At 35.2% G+C, this 16,755-nt stretch overlaps 1 protein-coding gene across 1 annotated transcript; it reads left to right on the top strand.

Annotated features, from left to right (window-relative positions):
• Positions 1–4,433: 4,433 nt before the first annotated feature.
• On the top strand, positions 4,434–8,011 carry LOC113703788 (disease resistance protein RPM1-like). The gene is made up of 2 exons (XM_027225268.1): positions 4,434–4,610; positions 5,300–8,011. The coding sequence occupies exons 1-2, from the start codon at positions 4,434–4,436 to the stop codon at positions 8,009–8,011; spliced, it is 2,889 nt and encodes a 962-aa protein (XP_027081069.1).
• Positions 8,012–16,755: the final 8,744 nt, after the last annotated feature.

The following is a 16,755-nucleotide window of genomic DNA, read 5'->3' as shown; positions in this document are numbered from 1 at the left end:
ACTTAACCCACACCACATAATCTATACTAATCATATCATACAAAATATCAACACTATATTATCTGAACTAATTCAAGCCAAACTTATACCACCTATATAATTCTCTACACTACAACAAATATACAATAACTAAAAATTGTGCAACTTAACACGGGAAATATTCGCCCTCCTGCGCAACGCGCAGGCCGTCCCAACTAGTTATATAATAAAAGAGAGAGTTGCCAAATGAATAGTGAATTTTGGTCAAGCGGTTATGTTGCTATTTTTGTGACTTTGAGGGGCGTTTTGGTCTTTTGGTCATTGAGAAGCCTCCAGTCATCCTTCTGGTCAAATGCTACGGTGATGAAATCTCAGCTGAAAACCAAAGCATAATAACGAAAAAAAAGAAAGGCAAAGGCATAACTTTCTATGTATCTATACGAAGAGCAATAAAGGGTCGCAGCAGTTAAGCTTCTGAACTTGTATAGATTTTCTCTAATTCAGTCAGATAAAGCTCAAGAATCATACAAATAATCTGGGCTAAAAATAAAAATTGATAATCAAGTTGGATTAATATATTTTTTCTAATTTTATTCTGAGGTTTCACGCATTTCTATCTGTTTCTTATTCTTGATAATCACTGTATTTGTTGGTTTTTTCCTTCTTTTTTTTTTTGCACAGATTAAAACATTTAATCAATAGAATCACAACAATTATTTTTCTTTCATATTTTTGTAAAATGCCGCTCAATAATATTAGATCATTAATCAACATTAAGAGCCATGTATTATTACATTATTTTTGAAATTTACAGTACTTTATTTTTTTAATGTAAGAAACAATCTAATTAATGTTGAGTGTTCTGTAATTACACAATTATTGAGGAAATAATTAATAAATTATTATTGGCTTTAATGACTTTAAAAAATAGATTTTATTAGTACGACATGAAATAAAAATTGTTTGGAAAAAAATGAATGCATATATTGCAAAAAAAGAAATAAAATAGTGCTCTGTAAAATTGTTGAATACAGTGATTGTTTAGCATGTTCAGTAGTAGCTTTTGACTGAATGATTCCCAAAAGTTGAACAGCAGTAAAAAAAAAAAAATGACGTCCAACATTGTTATCACAATTAACCAAAATCGGTTAAGGTGTCATGGACTAAAAATGGTTTCTAATCCTACTATTTTTTAAAACATACAATTATAAAGATATATTAGTCTATATATCCGTATTACTCTATATAATTATTACAAATTTTTAATGCCCTTGTTTTTATTCTTATTTTTCGTTCTATAGAAAAGAATAATTAATATGTTATTTACTAATAGTCCGGGCATCCAATAACAATTGCAGGATAACCGCTTGACAAAAAAATATTGTTCATGGGGCAACTCTCGCTTTTATATTGTTAGATAAATATCCATATTTAATGTATATATATAATTATTGTAAAATGTTTCCTAATGGCTCTAAATTTAATGTGTATATATTCATTTTTCCTAATGGCTCTAAATTACTCTAAATTGAAAAGCAATGTTGTATGCTATTTTTTTATTATTCTTTTAGTCAAACATGCAACATTAATTACATTGTTTCTTACATTAAAAAAATTAAAGTATTGTAAATTTCAAAAACAATGTAATAATACATGGCTCTTAATGTGGATTAATGATCTAATATTAGTGAGTGACATTATACAAAAAAATGAAAGAAAAGCAATTCTTGTGATTATATTGATTAAATGTTTTAATTTGTGCAAAAAAAAAAAAGAAATAGGCCCATATTTATGGAACTTAGTGAGTAATAGAGATATACATAAATATAAATGGGTATCTTTATAATTATCTCACCCAAACCACATAATTTATACAAATCATACCACACAAAATGTTGACACTGCATTGTCTCAATTATAGTACTTTATTAACCATTATATTACAAAATATCCTTCATACTTCACAAACTATTAACACTATATTCACCCAACCAATTTACCGCACTATTATTTTATAATTCAAGCCAAACTTATACCACCTATATAATTCTCTATACTACAACAAATATACAATAACTAAAACTTGTGCAACTTAACACGGGAAATATTCGCCCTCCTGCGCAACGCGCAGGCCGTCCCAACTAGTCTTTGCTAAAAGAGTGAGCTTGTATTGATGGTTTAGTGTTAAGTTATTTCTTTTCAAGATTACTCTTCTTACAAAATAATTAGGACTATGTCAGTCCCTAAATTTGAATGCACTTTCTAATATCATTGAGGGTATTCATGTATTGTCATAATCAAGGTCTCATATTCAAAAAAAGAATTTTTATTGCATCAAATTTTATTTTAAATTATGAAATAGAATTATTTAATTTCTGACAATACAATTAGCTTTGGAATGAAACACATTAGTGTAATTCCATTCTTAATTTTCCCACATGGCTTTAACAATTCATCTATAGTAAAAATATATATATATAAATGACAAATATTGACAGAACTTTATATATCGATAGTGTCTCTCTCTATCTCCTTTCTTATGTTGTTTCTAGGAAGCAGTAGTACGTACTATTGATCACTAGGAAAACTTTGTGACTTTATTTCTTCTTTTGTTTCACATACGTACAGTAGCTCGAATAATGCACCTGATCACATTTGATTCCAAATTATGACTGTACAATAGTTAATTATGGCTTTGAACTAGGATTTGAAAAAAGAATTGAATTACTACTACTTTTTTAGCCTATGACTCTTTAAACTCAGGAAAAACCAATCCAACCACATGTTTCAAATTTCTCTTTTTTCGTATCCCTACATAAAAATCTTCTTTACAAGGATACACTCTCGCTTACTATAGTCAATATTTATTTAGTACATGCAGATATGCAGCAAGATTTTCCCACAAATTAATTATTCCTGCAAAAGGACAGATTCCATGCTCCCATTTGGTTCCATTTTTTTTTTTTTTAACATTACAAGGAACTAAAAGACTAATTAGACATGATAAGATGGTGGTGATGAGATTTGGCTCAGTAGTTAAACACTTAAACGTTACCTCAATTGTCTTATGCTGAGCATTTAATTTTATCCATCTCCAATATTTTCATTCTCACTTCTTTCTTCACATTCAACCTTGTCTAGAAAGCCAGGGGAAAAAAAGGAAAAAGAAAATCTTTACTTGATATATCAATTAAAAATTTTTAAAATTAGAAAACACAAACTGAGAGAGGTGTAGTTGAAACATCATCAGTCACAGCATATTCATCTTTTTATCAGCACATCGTGAGAGCGGAAGGACAGGCCAACCACCTAATGTTCACAGACTAATAAAATTAAGATTATGTGCGCAAAATCAGTGATTCAAATTAAAAAAATCACGTATACTCATGAAAGAATATGAAAATGCACATTTAATGTTTGTTTTTATAACCCATAGTTTTGAGTGAATTTGTACACTTCATGTGAACTTTTACTATGAATTTTAAAATATGTATAACTATGTTTATATAACTGAGTTCCCTCCCCCAACTTGGGGTTTTGCCAAAAGAAAAACTGAGTATAATCAAAGGGGGAAAAAAAAAAAAGAAATGATATGCAGTATTTAGATAGTTCTCTTGTAATTCTAGACCTACTTCTTATTGAATGACTAAAGTAATTTATTTCCGGTTTCCAAAATGGGGTTTTTGGCTCTCACCTATGTATCCACCTTCCCATTCTTCACCAAAAATGAAGATATGATTGAACAATTGCACTTTAACTGTAAGTTATTGCTATTGCTAGTCAATTGAACTTAGGTCTTGAGTTGCCTTTTCTGTTCAACTCCTTCCTCTGCATCACATGTTCCGGGAAAACTCATAGCTGGCTTCCATTTCAGTCAGAACTGTCATTTTCATTTTGGGGTTTTCTTTATTTAAAGTAGATCTCATTCTCTTGTGCTCTCTCCTCTTTATTAACTACATAAAAAACGCGTTCATGTCCATACCGAAAACTTGGTCAGACACCATTGCTTTATTCCTTCCCTTGTTAAATAATTCGACATCATTGCCTTTGCACGATGCTGCGGTAGTCACTCTTCATCTTTATCCTACCGAAGGACCCACAGTTGAAAGAAGGTCCTGAAGCTGAAGGCTGATCTTCTTAATAGCTTCAACGATTTTGTATTGTAAGCAGGTAAGGCAGCTTCGTCTTTCAAACTCACCTTGCTGCCTATCTTCTTGTCTTCAATTTCCATCCTGTTTCTTGCTTTAGTTTCTTCTAATTGGTTAATTCTTTCTTTTTCTGTTTGACGCGGTTTTTGTTTGTGATGTATACTGCACCATATAGTATCAAAGTTCATCAGCTTATGAATCTATAACCTACTCTTCCTTCTTCCTTTCAAGATACAAGAAGTGGACTGTCCTATAAACCAGAAGCCGCCTTCCCCAACATTCTTAAGTTAGAAAGAAAGACTGAAAATGGCAGAAACAGTTCTCTCTTTTGTGCTGCGTCAACTCTCAACTTTTCTGCGCGAGGAGGGACGACTATTGGGAGGGCTTCGGCAAGAGGTGCAATTCATCATGGATGAGTTGGGGCACATGAGAGCTTTCCTGAGAGAGGCAGAAGCAAAAGAAGAAGATGCTCAACCCAGGCTTGTTGGGGAAATCGGGTAATTTCCCACTCAAAAATACAACTAGTGATTAAACCGATTCAGTAATTCTCAGGAAAGATCGTCGAAACAATCTCCTAAGACAGAATTACCATTCCAAGTAAATTTCCAGGAAAGGCTGGAGGGGTCACAAGCGGTCCCACTTAAAACCCAGTCTCCTAGACAGAACTTACGTGCACGGTGTATTATCACAACTATACCCGTGTATACATAAATAATACGTACACACGAATAAGAAAAATACACCCAAATGAACCGTATAAAACACTACAAATATACCCGACAAATATATTGAATACTATACTACAATAGAAAAGAGACTAATAAATAATGCGGAACAAATAAAAGAGATAAGGAAAGAACGCACCCGAAAAATTGATAATGGAGTTCGGCCAATTTTGCCTACTCTCCGAGCACCACTCAAGCGACCTGCTTTTATAATTTAGGAGAGAAGAAAGAATACAAAGAATTACAAAATCCTTATGGGTAATTCTTTGTTGTTCTTGGTACAATTTAATTGGAAGGACTTGAGAGCTATTTATAGCTCTCAAGCTAAGGTTCTTCCAATAATCCCACCGATGTAGGACAGATATTAGGCCACCAAATTCAACAATTGTTGGCCTTAGAAAAGTCAACAATTAAGGCTTGAAGAATTCAAGACTTTGAATTCAACAGCTCCAAGAATGGATCAAGCAAGTGCTAGAAGCAGCTTATGACACTGAAGACATTCTTGATGAATTTGTAGCTCGCTTTGCCCGGCATCGCACAACAGGATTCTACGGCTCTGTTCGGAGAATTTTCAGCTCCATCAAGAATTTGAGAGCTCGTCATCGAGTTGCCAGCGAAATACAAAGCATCAAGTCCAGAATCGAAAGTATTTCTGAAGGTCATCAAAGATACCAATCCGAATATGGTATCTGTGCCCAAGTGACCAACTCACTTTCTGCTGTGAACAACACAACCTGGCGCTATAGCAGAGATGACGCACTGCTTGTGGAAGAAGCTAAATTAGTTGGCATTGACCAGCCCAAGAAACATCTAATTTCTCAGCTCCTCCAAGGGGATGATTACCAACTAAAAGTTGTTTCAGTGGTTGGTATGGGAGGACTTGGAAAAACTACCCTAGTGAAAAAAGTCCATGAGGATCTTGAAGTCAGAAGGCATTTCCCAGCTCGTGCTTGGGTAACTGTCTCTCAAACATGTGACTTTCAGTACCTCCTGAAAGACTTGATTCGGCACTTGCACAAGGAAGGGAGGAAACCAGTCCCACAATCGATCGAGTCTTTGAATATCACCGAGCTGAAAGAATTTGTCAAAGATTTTCTTCAACAAGCTGGAAGGTATGCAATTGTTTTTGATGATGTATGGGACGTGGAATTTTGGAATACCATCAAATTTGCGCTGCCCAAGAGCAGCCACGGCAACCGTGTCATGCTAACAACTCGAAAAGTTGATGTAGCCTTTGCCTCTTGTACAGAATCTCTAGGCTACATCCACAGAATGGAGCCACTGTCCTTTGAAGATTCGTGGACCCTGTTTTGTAACAAGATCTTTAAGGGAAATAGTTGCCCTGGCCATTTGACGGATGTTGCCAAAGGTATACTGGAAAAATGTGAGGGCTTGCCCCTTGCAATTCTTGCAATCAGTGGGTTTTTGGCTTTGAAAGATGTAAACAGAATAGAGGAATGGGAGATGGTTCAACGCAGTCTTGGGGGTGAATTAGAAGGCACTGGTAAGCTGGACAGAGTTAAAAGGATACTTTCTCTCAGTTATAATGATTTGCCTGGGCATTTAAAGACGTGTCTGTTGTACACAAGTATCTTCCCAAAGGATTACGAAATACAATGCTATAGACTCATTAATTTGTGGATTGCTGAAAGGTTCGTAGAATGGAGAGAAGGAATGAGTATTGAAGATGTAGCCTGGGGTTGTCTTAGTGAACTCGTCAATCGAAGCCTAATTCAAGTGACTAAGGTGTATTATGAAGGATTACCCGACAATTGTCGAATCCATGACCTGTTGAGAGAAGTTATTGTTCTCAAGTCAAGGGAACAAAACATGGTCACAATTACTACTGGACAACCAATGATGCGGCCGTCCGACAAGGTACGCCGTCTAGTACTCCATACTAGTAGTAGTAACAACACCCAGGAGGACCACCAACAAAGAAGAAGCTACTGCTTTGACCACCTTCAGTCGTTCGTTACATTTGGATCCATGAGCCCGCTACTATTCAAACTGTTGTTATCTGATGTTTTAAGGAGTAGTAAGCTGTTAAAGGTTTTGGATTTGGGTGGTCAAGAGACCCAGGAGGAAATACCAAATGAGATTTTCAAGATGTTTCATCTCAAGTATCTACACCTAGGGGGTACGAGAGTGGAGAGAGTCCCGAAAGCCATTGGCAAGCTTCAACATTTGGAGTATCTGAATTTGGCTGACACAAGAGTTAGGGAATTACCCATGGAAATCCTAAAGCTGCAAAAATTTCGGGTTCTCAAAGTATATCAACAAGTTGATTCTTCCGATGATGATTATGGATTTCATGGATTTAAAGCTCCCTCGAATATGGGAGCGCTTCTTGCCCTAGAAATATTGGATAACATAGATGCTGGTAGTGGATCTGCAGTAGTCAAGGAGATAGGAAAGCTGACCCAATTAAGAGAATTAGGTATTACAAAGTTAAGAAGAGAAGATGGAAAGGAGCTCTGCTCCTCCCTTGCCAACCTCACCAGTCTCCATAGATTAAGCATTGAATCAATTGGAGAAGGTGATCATGATCATGAGATAATCGATCTAAATCATCATCATCCTTCTTCCTTTTCTTCTTCTTCTTTTCTTCAATCTCTTCATCTGCTGATTTTGTGTAGCCGCTTAGAAAAGATGCCACAATGGGTAGCTCATCTTCACGGCTTGGTAAGAATAGATTTGAATTGGAGCAGGTTAAGGGGTGATGAGGATACGCTTGAATCCCTCCGACATTTGCCGAATTTGGGTAAAATTAATTTCTGTGGATCTTACCAGGGAGAAGGGTTGTGTTTCCAAGCTGGAGGGTTCCTCAATCTGAAGAAGTTGCACCTAAAGAGAATGGAAGGGTTGAGATGGATGAGAGTGGAGGAGGGTGCATTGCCTCGTCTCCATGAACTCATTCTGGAACAACTTCCATTACTAGATGAGTTACCTTTGGGTATTCAGCACTTGAGCCATCTTCAAGGGCTGTATTTGTATGAGATGAGTTCTGAAATGATAGAAAAGGTAGAGAATCAGAAGGAAGAAAGTGAAGATTACAGAAGAATCGCACACATTCCTGAAATTGTCATTGGTTGCTATACAGATGATGGGGAATGGAGAGAGCGCCAGCTATGGGGGAAGAAGAAGAAGAAAACATAAATCATTCCCCTTTCTCTGGTTTGCACCCTCTCTGTTGTGGACAAAACTGCTTTTGTTTTTTATTTTTTATTAGTAAATTTTTTCCCCTTCGACATCCGTGACGGTGAGAGAAGTTAATCATCTTCTGTGTCTTACCTCCTTATTTATTGTATGTATTGTGTATAATGCTTGATTTTGTTAATGTACTGTATAGTATTACTCTTTATCTTTTTGTGTCTTAATCTTTATTTAGCAAACGATCAATTTTAAATTTTGATAAGAGATAATATGTAAACCTATATTAATATGGTTTGTTTGGTAAATGTAGCGAATGTTGGATATGTTGATCAAATATCCCCCAATCTGCTCTTTCCTTCCCAAATCTGCTGATCATTCATCATTGAGTATTATAATTACTTTGTGCTAATAAACTTACAATATGTATCACTATTTCTTAAAATATTTTTACACTCAAAATCTATATTTCGTTCTCTTTTAGGAATTATCACTAAGCACAAAATTTGAATTCGATTCAATTCACTCTAATTTTTTTTTCCTAAACTAGACAAATCTGGGCGCACAATCAATAATCTTCTAGTAGTATACAAGGACACGTCATTTTTTCTTTTTTTCTTTTGCAGTATTTATTGGAAAATCAAAAGATATGGTTTATGCTGGCAATTAGGAGCAAAAGTGTAGATGATCTACGTGGGGGTGGGTTGGATTGGGTGGTACGGGGGGAGGGAGTGTAAACGAGAAGTTTCGGATTCGAATTCTCCCGCTTACACTTAATGAAAAAAAAAAGTATGTTGGCGGTCAAGAGCAACCACTGACCCATTTGCTCTACCAATGTAAGGGCTAGCTAATATTCAGTTAGGGTAAAATGCGCTTTCCATCCCCAATGTTTGGGGTGTTGAACAATTTCAGTCCAAACACATTTTATCCTTGTAATTTTATAATTTTAATCAATTTCATGCAAATACATTTCATCCTCATATTTTCATAAATTTGATCAATTTAGGACAATTGAATGATTTTTAACCAATTTAAGCAGAATATCATCACATGACTAACATGTCCCGTTAATAATTGTATTGTTAATACCTAATTCGGTTATTTATTAAAGGGTAAAATACATAAAACCCCCCTGTAGTTAAGGAAATTGACACGAAACTTCCTCATTATTCAAAAACTCCCACATAACCTCCTTGTGCTTTGGACTAATTTGGAAAATGGACGGAAATCATCCAAATTAACGGCGTTTGAGATAAGCTCGTCTATTAAGGGAGTTTCAAGTGATATTGTCAAGGACAATTTAGTATTTTGCAGTGTTTTGTCAATTTTTTTTTTGTTTATTTTCCTTCTCCGTTTCTTTCCTGCTCGCAACCAAACTGGTCAATAACACCAAAATGGTCAACGACTCCAGTGAACACCAATCATCATCAGTACCGCCACTGATCACCAGTAGCTCCACCATCACCACCAATCACCAGCAACTCTACCACCAATCTTTCAACACTCAATGATCCCAAAATAACACCAAAAATTTTCCAATTAGATAGAGCACAAAATAACAATAAAAATTCTCAATCTAATAGTCTCAAAAATTGACAAAAAGTTCTCGATCAATTGATCCCAACGTAACACCAATTGATCGTGAATGCAAAGAAGCAGAATAGCGGCCCTCCAGGGAGAGGGGATTGGGAAAAACAACGCCAACAACAACAAGTACCATTCCTTCAGAGATCGATTCTGATTCGGCGGCAGAGACAGTAGCGAGTATGCTGCTGTGCCGGAATCCAAAGATGGTGAACAAGGCGAGGCCGATAGACCTCAGCCGATCCACCGTATAAAAGGCTGAGTGCCTAGAGCATTCAAAGAGAATGGTATGAAGGCCTTTGATGCCAATATGCTGCTGATTCCACTTCAAATAAGGCAATGGACGGGTTGAGTTCCCTGGCTCCGTCTTAGCTCCGAAGCTAGGAAGCTCGAAGATGGCATGTGGGATGAAGCCGGAATGACCGCAAAGCCCAGAACGCAGTTAAATAGAAGAATGACGATAAAGAGGAAGTGATTCAAATTCAAGAAAAAAAGTAGAATTGGGCATCAAACCATTTGACGGAGTAAACTTGATTTGAGGAAACAGAAGGATGAACCCCACTAAAATAGCTAAATCTATGTCACTTGGGCGGGATCTGGCGCCTGCCTGTTCAACTGCCAAAGAATCAGACCTTCTTAAGGCACGGTGGGGCATTTCTCAAGGCCGGGAACGAATCAATATAAGTCGTTGGGAAGTATAAAGCCTGGCTATCTACTAAGAGCAACTAGGAGCATGCCGCGAGATATCCATCTCTGTTTCTTTGGCGGCGTCTTAGCTCCGAAGCTAGGAAGCTCGAAGATGGTATGTAGGATGAAGCCGGAATGACCGCAAAGCCCAGAACGTTCTGACATTTCCTTGAAGAAGATGATACATCTTATAAAATTTCAAATGAGCCCCTTAGTTCTACCTTTGTTTCAAATGAAGGAAGAAAGTTTTTAAAACTTTAATTGAGACTTGAGTTAAACTTTGATTCAGTTTGTAAATAGGGTTAATATAGGAAATTTATATCTTTCCATCAATTTGGATGATTTCCGTCCATTTTCCAAATTAGTCCAAAGCACAAGGAGGTTATGTGGGAGTTTTTGAATAATGAGGAAGTTTCGTATCAATTTCCTTAACCACATGGGGGTTTTATGTATTTTACTGTAACGCCCCGAGGCAGAAGAAAAGGAAAAATTTCTGGTGAATAGAGTTTTGTGAGGAATCCGGCCCAAATAAATCTGGAAGAAATTCGGTCCGCATAAAGAGCTTAAAGAGCCAACTCTTTAAGGCTTTCCGATAAGGCCCAATAAGTACTAAAATACCCTTTTATTTGAAAATTATTATTTATCAAAGGCCACTACCCAAATATTTCACTCTAAGTGTAAATAGACCTAGAAAATAGGGTTTTACGCTTCGGTTTCAAGTTTGGAGCGGAATTAGGGTTTTCGCGATTTTTAGCCGAATGAATTTTCGGTACAAAGTAAGAATTAATTTGGGGATTAAAAGTGACTTTTAAGTGAGAAATAAGATGTGACTAGTGGCAATGATATAAGGTTTGTGAATGGGAAGTGAAAAACCTAGTACGTGAGTTTTTAAGAAAAACGGCGCGATCCGGCGGGTCCCGCGCATTACCGATTGAACGTACTGCTTGACCACAATTTTTCTTACCCAACAAGTTTGTTGACTTTTGCACATAATATCTTCTTATATTGTAGCAGCCTTGACCGAAATTATGAGGCTAGAAATAACAAGAAGGAAAGAGAAAAAAGAAAGGTGGTGGTGGTGACACTTGTCACCACCTCATGGCTTCTTACCCAAGACTAACCCCAACCATTTAACTCCAACACTTAGCATTTTTCTTCTTCATTTTGGGTGCTGCTGGCCGAGAACAACAAGAAGAGAAACTCCAAGGGAAAATCTTTCATTTCATCTCCAAATCCAACAAATAAGTGAGGAATCGAGCGAAGTAAACCGATTAAACTTGTTTTCTAGTGACTAGCTAGTGAGTTGTGGTGTGATTCTTGAAGGGGAGAGCTTGTGCTACTCTTGGTGACTTTTATTCAAGGTAAGAGAGTTTATCTCTCCAAGTTTCACTTCTAATCTTGTTTAATTAAGCTTAGTAACTTGATTTTATGGTGAGATCATGGATGATGAGCATGTTTTAGTAGTTTTCCCCAATTTATTTGATGAACTAGGGCTTGTGGAAATTCTGCCCAAATGATTGTATGATGTTTATATGTTGCAATTGAGGTGTTATATGGTGTTTTGGTAGTGATTGGACCAAGAAATTAAGGAAAGATTCACTAGAAACTCAAAAATTCCAAAATCTGGAAAATTCTCTCCACATTCTGTCCGAATTTTTATCTGTGTGTTAGAGGCTGATTTGGCCTTAGGTCAAAGAAGAAAGGTTGTAGAGAATGGCATTTTATAGGTGCCTACAAAATTTCAGCTCAATCGGAGCAACGCAGGACGTGAAAAGTCCAAAATACCCCTACTGTTTTAAGTATTTCCCAGCAGTCCGTTTCAGCAGTTAGGTCCAGTTTATCACGATTTTTGACCAGGATCCATTCTGATTTAGCTCTGGGTCAAAACATGAAAGTTGTAGTGTTCTGAAGTAGCTTTAAAATGCCTCTAAGAACACATGATTTGGACTTGTGTACACTGAGTTATGACCATTACAGTGTTCTGCGTTTAAACAGCCGATGAATTGGTTTCTGGTTTAGTATTTTGAGAATTTGACCAAGTTACATTAGAAACTGGACTAAGTGACCTTCATGAACATTGTAGCCCTGTGTCTTAGCTTCGAAACGGCATAGGTTGCACCTCAATCCGATAAGCGTAGCCTCGGATATGTTATTTCCGCTTTCATACGTCAAATCTGTTTTGTGCTAGATTGAATTTCTGCACTTGCTATCGTTGTGAATCTTATTATTATGATATTGTGAGCCTATGGAACGGCTCTTGTCATGAATTGCTGATATATGTGATGTTGGGTTTTGGTTGAGAAAAATAATGAAGCCTAAATGGCTGGAAAATTAGGTAAACACAAAGGGCATGCTGCCGAATTTTTACTCGAGAACTAGAAAACTATATTTGCAACTTGAGTGAAGGTTAAGTGATTACCACTTGAACTAGCGAGAACTTTTGCTACTTTGTTATCGATGGTTATACGTTAAAAACCTAAACGAACTTGTACTCTTGAGGAAAAGATATAATGGCCAATGTAAACTTGTATTTCCTTGTACTTTTAACTCAAGTATTGTTTCCAAGTATATATGCTACAAAAACCTTATGATTTGAAAAACGAGCAAGTGTTTCACGAATGCCTTTCAAATGAATTTCAATTGGTTGATTCTTATGAACGGAACGTTTAAGTTTCAAATCTTACTCGTGTTTCAAAGTTCTCAAATTGGATTTCTATCGCAGATCTGGACTCCAAACCTGGAGTATAATTGAACGTGACTACGTGAAGCACTATAGTTTGAGTGAGTGATCCCTCGACTGTCCCCAAAGTTACTTTTGAACTAATTCTTGCATTTATTACTCCATTGCATATCATTTGGGGTTCGGGTGTGTGCCATGACATAATTGGCTCCAATGAGTTCCTGGAAAGTCTTGTGCTTAGAACCAATGTCTCCACTATTGTTTACACATTCTTTGGAGCCCGATGGCTCCTTACTTCTGTTTCACGGTTACTTGATCTAAACGAGCATTGGATATTTAAGCACAAGAATTTCACTGGCTCACATGAGCAATAAATGAACATTTGATTACTGCATCATGACATCATATCAATGCTTGATTGTGAAATATACTTGGCTGTTGATTTTACTGGTCACTCGCTGAGCTTCTAGCTCACCCCCTATTATCTTCTTCTCCCCACAGGGATCGAGGTAAAGGAAGAACTTGTATTTGGATCTTTGGGTGGCTGGATGGCGTACATCTTGTATAGTTTAGTTTTGGTTTTGGTTTATGTACTTTTGGGCTGTATAAATATTTGGAATTGAATCGGATGTAAATCTATATTTTATGCTTAGAACTAGTTTCCGCTTCGCTTATGATATGTAATTTTGGAGAATTGGATGTATTATTTGAGTTGTACCTTGTAATTTACTTGAGGAATGTAGTAAGTGAGTGAGTCCTGGCGAGAGCTGGGCAGGCGGTCCGCCGAACCCTTTGGTACGCCTTAGGGGGAGGTGGGGTCGTTACATTTACCCTTTATTAAATTACATAAATAATAATGAGTGTGTTCAAATAAGAGATTTTTTTAAAAAAAAATTATGATATGATATATGTGAGATAAAAAAAATAGATTAGATGATAGGTAAACAATTTGAAAAACATGTATATGATGCAACAAAACAAAAATTTGCAAAATAAATGACAATCTAAAAATTCTTTCTTTCACGTTAATATTTTTCTCCAACAAAATATATGATGCAACAAAACAAAATTTTGCATAATAAATGACAATCTAAAAATTCTTTCTTTCACGTTAATATTTTTCTCCAATTGGTTGCAATGGGATTGTTTGAAAAATTTCTTCAATTGGCTATAATAGGGTTGTTTCTTGTCCATGACGTCATTTCCTCTCAAACTTTTTGTACAATTTGTGATTAAGAAGAGAGTAACAGTGGTTAAAAATTTATTATTTTTTAAATAATAAAGTGAATTATAAAATAATTTTTGAGTTTTTTTGTTGATCCAGTGTTTTTTTTTGTACTTTACTATTCGGTACTCTATGGTCATGTGATGATATTTCATTCAAATTACTTGACAATCTATCAATTGTCCTTAATTAGTCAAATTTATGAAACTATTAGGATGAAATGTGTTTGCATGAAATTTTAGGGATGAAATTGGTCAAAATTATAAAATTATGAGGATGAAATGTGTTTTGATTCAAACTTTAGGAATGAAATTGTCTAACATCCTAAATAATGGAGATGTAAAGTGCATTTTTCCCTATTAAGTTAAGTAAATTACATTTTATCCCCTATGATTTGGTACTTTACCACATAACTCTCATATGGTTTGGTACTTTACCACATAACTCTCATATGGGGATGAAAAGTACATTTTCCCTATTAAGTTAAGTAAATTATATTTTATCCCCTATGATTTGGTACTTTACCACATAACTCTCATATGGTTGAAAAAAACCTATATATAGCTTCCTCATGATTTAGGTTAAAATTTCACTATTAGTTTTTTCAATAAAAGTAATAGTCAATAGTAAAAGGTCAAAATCAAACTAATAAACTATATTTTCACTTCTAAAGGTGACAAAATCTAGGTAAATTAGGCGGGCAATCAAGAACGAATGCTGGAGATAAGGTTTAACAACATGTGGGCAATCAAGAACGATTGGTTTTGCAATTTGTTTGATTAACGTATGGCGCTAGCAAATTTTAAGTTCTATTGAGTTAAAAATTTAAAAAAAAAGAATATGAAGAGAGGATCACTAATTAACTTTCTTTTTTAAAATTCAGGAAACTAGTTTCTAGTACATAAGATTTGGACCCTCATATTCCTTCTCAAATTTCTCTCTATTGATTACAACATCATTTGACCAACCCCCCCCCCCAAAGTTCTATATCATTTTGTCGAAAAAGCATTAAAATAATTTATATACCTACAATTCATGTAAAAAAAGAATAAATTACATATAATCCCCCTATAATTTTCTTCAATGCCACATAACACCTCTAAAGTTTCATAATAGTTGTATAACCTTCATGTAATTTTATGTAAAGTAGAAAATGGAAGGAATGCACCATTGGTTAGGTGTTTAAACCAAATGCACTCCCAAAAACTTGTGTGATGGAATCATAAAATCCAATTAACCCTCTATGATTTAAATAAATATGCATTTTGCCTCATTGTATTTTTTTACGTTTATCCACATAATTTTCTTGCGGTTTTATCCAAGGTGGTTAAACATTTATTCGCTTTATCATTTAAATAAGGACATTATTAGTATTTGAAATAATGATGTTATAGAGGTTATTTGAAATATTATGGTAGTTATATGACAATTAGTGGAACCATAGAAGGTTACGTTTAATTTACTCAAAAATAAGGGTACTTAAAGCTAAGGGTGGCAACAAGGGCAAGTGTCCATGAGGATAGAAATAGGGAGGAGGATGCGACAGGGCTGGGGGAGAAAATTTTCCCCTACCTTAAAACGGGGCAGGGGGCAGGGTAACATACACCCACCCCATCCCCCATATACGAAAATATGTATATATTTAAATTCATAGATGCATATATAATACATATATATATACAATATAATAATTTAGTTATAATCCAATTCTTTATATTTAATAATATAATTAATAACATAATTGTGTAGTTTTGGTCCCTAAAATTTTTGCAAGAGCAAATCTGGTCCCTAATATATCCATTTTACTAATAGATTTAGGACATTTGAAGAATTTTTTTTCAATTACTAACATATTTTAGTCACGTCTAATTATGTGTCCATTAAATTACATTTCAAAACAAAGAAGCAAAATAGTAGCTAACTTTAAACAACAAAAGTAAGAACTAATAATTCATATGCTAACTAATTAACTAGTAAAAATTGAAAATTTTTAAACTCAAATTAGTTGAAGCACACAATTCATTGATATAGAACTCATTTTTACACTCTATCCAGACTATGCCAAGCACAAAATCGTAACATTTCAGATAGATTGTGAGGACTCGTAAAAACTATTATTTTTAAGCCTAATTTGTGGCTTAATAAATTATTTAATTGGATATTTGCCTCGAGGAATATTTTCTAGTCTTATTAGACCTAAATGCATGGTAATATAACTTCGTTATATTTTTAAAGTAACTCATTTCACGAATTAATTTCCTGGAGCGCGTTTAGTAAAAATAGTGAATAGTGCTTGGAGATTTTATCCGCTTGAGAGTACAATAAGTTTGGAATATTGGAGACATGTACAATGGACCTAAATTCGGTATTTTAATGTTTAAATACTCAAGTGATAGTTATTAGTACTATCGTTATAAGAATTTCTCGGAAGTTTCGCGTTATCGCGCTTAAATTGGAGATACGCGTTTTCACACGCGCGATTTAAATTCAGGAACTTTAGACCCTTATTTTGGGACGATTGAGAGTGAATAATATTTATATGAATATAAGTGCATTAGAGGTTTAGTGCACCAG

This window comes from Coffea arabica, chromosome 8e (assembly GCF_036785885.1).
Source record: "Coffea arabica cultivar ET-39 chromosome 8e, Coffea Arabica ET-39 HiFi, whole genome shotgun sequence".
In the NCBI taxonomy this organism is placed as follows: domain Eukaryota; kingdom Viridiplantae; phylum Streptophyta; class Magnoliopsida; order Gentianales; family Rubiaceae; genus Coffea; species Coffea arabica.
The sequence above is the reverse complement of the archived record's forward strand: the minus strand, read 5'-3'. Positions and strand labels throughout refer to the sequence as shown.